The sequence below is a fragment of the Oryzias melastigma genome, linkage group LG17, assembly GCF_002922805.2.
Source record: "Oryzias melastigma strain HK-1 linkage group LG17, ASM292280v2, whole genome shotgun sequence".
NCBI lineage: Eukaryota > Metazoa > Chordata > Actinopteri > Beloniformes > Adrianichthyidae > Oryzias > Oryzias melastigma.
Genome location: NC_050528.1, coordinates 2,790,394 through 2,798,512, shown reverse-complemented (window position 1 = coordinate 2,798,512; position 8,119 = coordinate 2,790,394). Strand labels below are relative to the sequence as shown.

The 8,119-nt window shown below is 43.9% G+C and overlaps 2 protein-coding genes across 3 annotated transcripts in view; one reads left to right on the top strand and one right to left on the bottom strand.

The window, feature by feature from the left end:
- LOC112139397 (transmembrane protease serine 9) overlaps positions 1–1,794 on the top strand; it is a gene marked incomplete at its 5' end in the record, with an annotated part of 6,142 nt that extends 4,348 nt beyond the window's left edge. Inside the window, 1 exon segment of the mRNA XM_024262181.2 lies at positions 1,039–1,794. Coding sequence (XP_024117949.1) covers positions 1,039–1,410 — 372 coding nt within the window.
- Positions 1,795–4,092: 2,298 nt separating this feature from the next.
- Positions 4,093–6,931, bottom strand: LOC112139445 (heat shock 70 kDa protein 1). Of its 2 annotated transcripts, none has more exons than XM_024262254.2 (2): positions 6,695–6,931; positions 4,093–6,308 (listed from the first exon to the last, which is right to left on the bottom strand). In XM_024262254.2, exon 2 carries the CDS (start codon positions 6,291–6,293, stop codon positions 4,374–4,376), a length of 1,920 nt encoding a protein of 639 aa, XP_024118022.1. In that variant the 5' UTR covers positions 6,294–6,308; positions 6,695–6,931; the 3' UTR covers positions 4,093–4,373. The 2 variants fall into 2 exon arrangements, with proteins under 2 accessions (XP_024118022.1, XP_024118021.1); XM_024262253.2 differs by having other exon boundaries at positions 4,093–6,313; positions 6,695–6,927.
- Positions 6,932–8,119: the final 1,188 nt, after the last annotated feature.

Below are 8,119 nucleotides of genomic sequence, written 5' to 3'. Positions count from 1 at the left end.
AAAGCTGGCAAATTCTTCAAATATTAGCTAAACTCCAACATTGCCTTAAAAAATAGAAAACGTCTAAATTAGCCAAAACAGCTAACATATTGTTAAAATATCAGCTAAACCAGAAATTAGCTTAAAACTGTAAAAATTTTAAATTAGTCAAAAACACTGTGCTAAAAATGGAAACATTTAATTAGTGTAAAAAAGCTGCTAGCATAATGTTAGAGTATTAGCCAAAATCTAAATTAGCCCTAAAAAAACTGGACATTTTCTAAATGAGCAAAAATAGCTAATATAATGGAAACATATTATCTAAACTCAGAATTAGTCTAAAAAACAGGAAAGAAATCGAATTGTTCCAATATTTTAGCATGTTGCTAAATGATTACGCCAGGCAGGAATGCTAGGAGTGTTTTGAATAACCGGATCCAGCTTCTCCAGGATTCAGCGTGAAGAACCTCAGAAAACGAGCAAAACCAAATAAAATAAAACGAGTGTTATTTGTCTAGAAAAGATTCTGGGTCCGTCTTGAACCGAGTCATTTTAGTGTTTCAGCAGGAAAGGATCTGAGCATCAACAATCTCGATTTTCACTTTACCTGCTGCCATCAGGGTCCAGTTTTAGGAAATAGAATTCCACTGCCACACGTTGCAGGTGGGGCCAGCAGGCTCCACCCACTTTTACTGAGGCCTCTGATTGGTCAGTTTCTAATGTTAACTATAGAAGCTGTGCGATGATAAGAGGATTATCAAGAAGATGTTGAAAAGTTATTAGAGCTCGAGTGGTTATTCTGACCAACAGAATGACTGATAACAGCTGGTTGTTTCTACATTGAAGTCCATGGGATTTTGGGAACTTCCTGTTTGGAACTCCAGGGGGCGGGGTCACTCAGTCCAGCTCTATATACAGTTAGTTTTTTTCCCCTCTTTCTAATAAAGAAAACTGTCTCATGTCCTAAACAAAGAAGAGAACTTTTGGTTTGTCTTTGCTGTCTGCGGTTCCACTTTCCCGCTTGTAGTAAAACCGAACGGTTTCCTTCTGTGCGTTCAGGGCGACTCTGGAGGCCCGCTCATGTGCCGGCAGGACGGCTCCTGGTTTCAGGCCGCCGTCATGTCGTTTGTGCGCCGCTCCCTGAGGAGAAGACGAGCCGCTGCTGTGATGGAGTTTGAAAAGCTCAGCCACTTCCAGGACTTCCTGGTTCTGACGGTGGGACCGTTCCTGCCGTCAGCCACCAGCGGCATCGGCGTCCCCACCACCCTCAGCACCACGCCCACCATCTACGTCCCCGCCAACACGCCCACCATCTACGTCCACGCCAACACGCCCAGGCCTGGCTGGCACATCCACAAAAGAATTTTCTTCTACCTCCGTCTCGTTTTCCGTACTTTATGCTCCATCCTCTCCTTTGAACATCAGGATTAACCGAGTTCCTGCTGATAAAAACTGGGATTTAAGTCTGTTGTTAAACTGAATCAAAGAATCTTCTGGTTGGTTTGCCTTTTTCTGGAAAGCTGAAGTTCAGATTCCTGAGTCTCTGCGTTAAATGTGTTGATGTGGTGGAGCGTCCTTTTCTCTCTTAAAGCCCCGCTCTGAATGAAATGGTGTTTTTGGTGTTTACCTGGTTTCGTTCTGGTGTTGGAGAACAGAAAATAAAGCAAATTAAGATTTAAACTGCATTTCTTTTCCGATTATGTTTTTGGAACAGAATGTCGGCGCGGCTCATAACAGGAAGTACTCCACCTGAGACGTGTTGGGCCTGTGCGACAAGCTTCATGATGTTTGAACGATTAAACACCAGTCGTTTCTTATCGGATCTGTCAGTTCATATCTGCATTCCTCTGGTCAGCCGTGTCAGAATGACAAGTTTATGTCTGTGTTCTAACTGGTAGATCTGGTTCCTGAAGATCTGTAATGTCATGATCAGGATGACGAGGCAAGAAATCATTAAAAAGAAAAAGCTTTTCACATGTTTGTTCAGAGCAAAACTAGAAGGAAACCCTTTTTTAATTCTTAGAGGAAGCAGATTCTGGTTTGAAAGAACAAACTCTCACAGGTGAGGAAACTACAGAAGCTTTCTGGAGACCTCTGGGAACGTTGCTGTGAAGACGACCACCAGTGAAAATCGCTAAAGTGATTCCTGTAATAAGAGTGGAGACAAACACCTGTTTACAAACTACAGACCCAAGTCTCTCCTTCCACAATTCTCTAAAATTCTAGAGAAGATTTTCAGTGACAGATGAGCTAAATTCATTGATAAACTTAAATACATAAATAAAAACTAATATGGTTTCAGAGAAAACAGATCAACCAAAACGTCTACCACTGATGCAGTGGAGGAAATCATGAAAAGAAATCTGCTGCTGGAATCTTCATTGACTTACAGTCTGTCTCCATCGTTTCTGTGCGTTTCTCACAACAGAATTGAACTTCTCACAACAATTAGTGCAACCTCACAAAGTAATTGAAGTACAAATCTCTACACATGTATCACTTACATTATTCATTTGTTTTATCATGTCTGTCAAAATGATCTAAACTTGTCCAGGCTAATTAGTAACTGTTTGTACAACTAATAATCTTCATTCCATTGACTATCTTGGCACACAAACTTGTTGAACGAGTTGTCTAACATTTTTACATCCATTTTAAATGTAATTGTTATTGTGTTTCCATGAAAGTTTTCATAAACTTTATTAAAGCAGAACCTCATTATACACCGATGAAAAGGTGTTAGAACTATTGGTTCCAACCAATGATACTGATGTCAGCTTCAGCACTTTGGGTCCAGTCTTTAGGTCCAGACTAAAATCCATCAAAACCAACTTCTAGATGATTAAAGAGACATCAACGTGCAGTCACAGAAACTCCTCAGAGAATGTGAACATTGGAGTCCCAGAACCGTCTGTGCTGCAGAGAAACAGACAGTCCCAGAAAACGCTGAACCAGCAACTTTATGTTTCCTCATTAGAGCCGCCTGATCTAAGCGGCTGCTGCCCCCTTCTGGGAAACTGGTCTGTGGATGCGTCTCTACCACCACTTTCCCTTGGGATGAATAAAGTTTATGGTCTTGTCTTGTTGTTTGGACCCTGCAGGAGCAAAGACGCATTTACTGGTGCCATAAAGTGGGAAACTGCTTTAAGTCAGATTGGTTTTCCTTTGGCGCCACCCGCAGGACGGTTTATCATGGAGGACCAGAAGGTTTTCCAGGTAATGTGTACTGTTTTCTAAATACACTATTGTTGATATATGAATCCAAATAAAGATTTCTCTTGATCTCACAGAGGATCAATGTCCAGATGAGTGATAAATGTAATACTGAAGCTCACTGACCTGAATGTTTAAAATCTGCTGAACTCTCTTCACATTGTTCAGTTTCTCTGAATCTTTGTTTTAGGAATTAATCACATAAGATATTTTTCATTTCACTTTTTGCATTTTGTAAACTGTGACGGAGTATTGGGGCCAGTTTATAAAGAAAATTTTATTTTTAAAATTACGGCTAAATCTCGTAAATTTACGAGAAAAAAGTCATAACTGCTAAATTATGAGAATAAAGTCGTATATTTATGACTTTAAAAGTTACAGGCTACATTTATGACTTTTAATCTCATAAATCTATGAGATTTAAAGTCGTAATTTTATGAGAAAAAAACTCGTGGTATTACTTTTTTGGTGGCCCTAATACTCTGTCGTAGTAAACCTCTAGTTCACACCCCTTTGGAAAATGTGTTTTTGAATTGACGAGTTGAATAATTCTTATTCCACCGTGACAAACTATGTCTAGAAAACCTTTCGAAGCGTTGTCCACCTCTGTCTCTAGGTTTGTTTGGCGTCCACAGATGATGGCGTGACTGTTTCCGTCAAACTGTTGTCATGAAAACATATATGGTCAAAACTGCAGCTTAACAAATACGTTTAAATCGTAAACAAGGAACTAAAGATAATCTCAGAAACAGATTTAAATCACTTCAGGACCGGAAACAAAAACATTTAAATTCATGTTTAGAGAAAATTACTGTTGAACCGGAGAGAGTCCACATCAACTGTGAGGACAGATTTCATCTCTAGTGGTGTTCTCTGAATGCAGACTAAAGACAAAGAAAAGGATTTTTGTCTTTTTATTACAAAAATATTTTTTTATTTCACACTTAAATAAATACAATAAAAGTTGATCTGAGGTTCCACATGTGTTTGTGTGTGACAGATCTGAATTCTGTCCTCAAACATTTCAGTTCCTGTTTTCTTCAAAGTCCAGCAGAGCAAAGTGGGAGTCCAGTCTGACTCTGAACAATGGTTCCATTTCCAGGTCTTTCCAGTCACACGTGTCAAACGTGCGGCTCTTCCAGCAGGCAGGTTTCTGGCCAGAGTCCAGACCGAGGGCCCCTTCAGTCCACCTCCTCAATAGTGGGCCCCTGGCTGTGGTCCCGCGCCTGCTCTCTGCAGGAAGTGCTGGGCATCCCTCCCTGATACAGCTTGCTGATGATGGGGTTGCACACCTTCTCCAGCTCTCTCTGCTTGTGCTGGTACTCGTCTTTGTCGGCCAGCTGGTTGTTCTCCAGCCAGGCGATGGTCTGGTCGCACTTGTCCAGCACCGTCTTCCTGTCCTCCGGGCTGATTTTGTCCTTCAAGCTGTCGTCCTGCACGCTGCTCTTCAGGTTGAAGGCCAAGGCCTCCAGGGAGTTCTTGGCAGCGATTTTGTCCCTCTGCTCCTCGTCCTCGGCCTTGTACTTGTCAGCCTCCTGCACCATCCTCTCGATGTCCTCTTTGCTCAGGCGGCCCTTGTCGTTGGTGATGGTGATCTTGTTCTCCTTGCCGGTGCTTTTGTCCGCCGCCGACACGTTCAAGATGCCGTTGGCGTCGATGTCGAAGGTGACCTCGATCTGAGGGACCCCTCGTGGAGCAGGTGGGATTCCCGTCAGCTCAAACTTGCCCAGCAGGTTGTTGTCCTTGGTCATGGCTCTCTCGCCTTCGTAGACCTGGATCAGGACCCCGGGCTGGTTGTCGGCGTAGGTGCTGAACACCTGGGTCTGTTTGGTGGGGATGGTGGTGTTGCGTTTGATCAGGGCCGTCATGACTCCTCCGGCCGTCTCGATGCCCAGGGACAGAGGCGCCACGTCCAGCAGCAGCAGGTCCTGAACGTTGCCCGAGGTGTCGCCCGACAGGATGGCGGCCTGCACGGCGGCGCCGTAAGCCACCGCCTCGTCCGGGTTGATGCTCTTGTTCAGCTCCCGGCCGTTGAAGAAGTCCTGCAGGAGCTTCTGGATTTTGGGGATCCGGGTGGAGCCTCCCACCAGGACCACGTCGTGGATCTGCCCCTTGTCCATCTTGGCGTCCCTCAGGGCTTTCTCCACCGGCTCCAGCGTTCCCCGGAACAGGTCGGAGCACAGCTCCTCGAAGCGAGCTCTGGTGATGGCGGTGTAGAAGTCCACGCCCTCAAACAGAGAGTCGATCTCCACGCTGGCCTGGGAGCTGGAGGACAGGGTCCTCTTGGCCCTCTCGCAAGCTGTGCGCAGCCTCCTCAAGGCTCTCTTGTTCTGGCTGATGTCCTTCTTGTGTTTCCTCTTGAACTCCTCCACAAAGTGGTTGACCATGCGGTTGTCAAAGTCCTCCCCGCCCAGGTGAGTGTCTCCGGCCGTGGCCTTCACCTCAAAGATGCCGTCTTCGATGGTCAGGACGGACACGTCGAAGGTGCCTCCTCCCAGGTCAAAGATCAGCACGTTCCTCTCTCCCGACTTGCCCTTGTCCAGACCGTAGGCGATGGCGGCCGCCGTGGGCTCGTTGATGATCCTCTGGACGTTGAGCCCCGCGATGACGCCGGCGTCTTTGGTGGCCTGTCGCTGGGAGTCGTTGAAGTACGCCGGCACTGTGATGACGGCGTTGGACACCTTTTGGCCCAGGTAGGCCTCGGCGATCTCCTTCATCTTCACCAGGACCATGGAGGAGATCTCCTCGGGGAAGAAGCTCTTGTTCTCTCCTTTGTACTCCACCTGGATTTTGGGCTTCCCTCCTTCTGAAACCACCTTGAAGGGCCAGTGCTTCATGTCGGCCTGCACCACCGGCTCATCGAACCTCCGCCCGATCAGCCTCTTGGCGTCAAACACCGTGTTGCTGGGGTTCAGAGCCACCTGGTTCTTGGCCGCGTCTCCGATCAGCCTCTCCGTGTCGGTGAAGGCCACGTAGCTGGGGGTGGTCCTGTTGCCCTGGTCGTTGGCGATGATTTCCACTTTTCCGTGCTGGAAAACGCCCACGCAGGAGTAGGTGGTGCCCAGGTCGATGCCGATGGCCACGTTCTTTGCTGCAGACATCTTTGCTGGAGGACTCTGTGCTGGAAAGACGCGCAGACACAGATGGGAGGAAACGTTACAAACAGGAACTTCTCCAGCAGCTCGGACAGCTTCTGATGCTTCCACAGAGTCTAGAAACAAGCCAGTCCCAGCGTCAGAGCTCGGACTTCATCTACAAGGAGGATTCAGTCACTTCTGGCTCTCACTCATCTGCTCTGCTCTCTCATCTTCAAAGGATCACATCAGGGCTTCACTTTTCTACTTCCATCTACTAAACAGCTCCAAAGCTTTGGTCCTTCACACTAAAGAAAGTTTACTGTCATTGTAAAACGCTGCTGATCAAAGTCTCCCCTTTTCTCCCGATCAAAGCTTTTCCTCCACTTTCCCGCCTTTCCTCTAGAAAGAATGACAGAAATCCTTACCGTAGAGTGTTGATGGAGTGATCTGTGAAGAGGAAGGATCTTCTCTTCTTCTCTGGATCTTCTCTGCGCTCTGATCTCTTTCTCTAACTGGCTCTGCTCTCGGATCAGCCGCTTTATATCAGCGGAGCTCACAGCCTGGAGGCTTCGAGACGCTTCACGAACCAAACGGTCAAGTCGGAGGGAGACTCGGGAGCGGCTTCCGGTTTGGCCCTTCACAATAAGACGTTTCCGGTTGGGCGGGCCTTTCCGTCAATGAGCCTCGACATTCAGGAGTCTTATTGTGAAACTGGATCGGGACCACGTGACGTAGCTTGACGGGAACTTTCTGGAATCGACGAGAGAAGAAAAGAAGCTTCACGATCACCGACATTCTAAACTTTATTACGTAAAATAATATTATAATATAAATTATATCTAATATTAACACTATTCTTTTTCACGAGCAGGTAAACATGAAATATTATTGATGTGTTTGTGGAACATTTTAAAATTTCAAACCAAATAAACTTTATTTATAAAGTTCTTTAACACAGCCAAAACTGTTACAAGGCGATGTACAATAAACACTAAGAACTCTGATAGATAAAAATATAACCCTAAAAACAAGTAAAGTAATAAAATTATTAAATGTAGGTATCAACGCTGAAAAGAAAAACAGAAAAACAGAGCAGAGTTGCATGAAAAGTTAATTTAAAAAAAAGAAAAAGTGTTTCTTAAAATTATCTTTGAGAGCAAAACAAAGTAAGGCAGAAAACAAAAACAAATAGAAAGAAACGGTTAAAATGAGACCAATCTCATCTTTGTCTTTAAAGACATAAATTATACTCTCAGCCTCTTGGTTTTATGAAGCATTTATACACAGAACATGTGATAAATATATATTTTGTCTGTTCGTACACGTATTACCTACATGTTCTTAAATTGTCTTACAGCTACAATAATAAAATAAAGACGTAATAATACGTTTTTTAAACAATAAACCACACTATATAATACTGTTGATTGGCTTATTTAAACATTGATTGTCCACAATACAACAAAATCACCCAGATTAATCAAACTCATTATAGACTTAATCAAATGCGTTGAATAAAAACAGACATAAAAAAGAACAATTAACATAAATGCAAAAGGAAAAAAAATGTCTCATGGATATCATGACTATAGATTTAATAGGTTTATTAAATATAGTGATTATAAACTAAAATCAAGCAGAGTTTGACTTACTTGCTTTGTATGCCCTGTACTCAGCATATTTGACAAATAAAAGCCTACTTGACTTGACGCTTGAATCATGACAGAAACAAACCGTGATGTATTTTAAACAAAATTCAAAAATGGCTTTAATTTAAAGTTTTAACAAAGTAAAAAATTATTTTTTTGTGTAAATCTACCAACGCTGCACATCTTTCGTTCATCAACTTT

Excerpts from the sequence above, each read along its gene's own strand:
- LOC112139445 (XM_024262254.2), bottom strand. The coding sequence starts at position 6,293 with ATGTCTGCAGCAAAGAACGTGGCCATCGGCATCGACCTGGGCACCACC.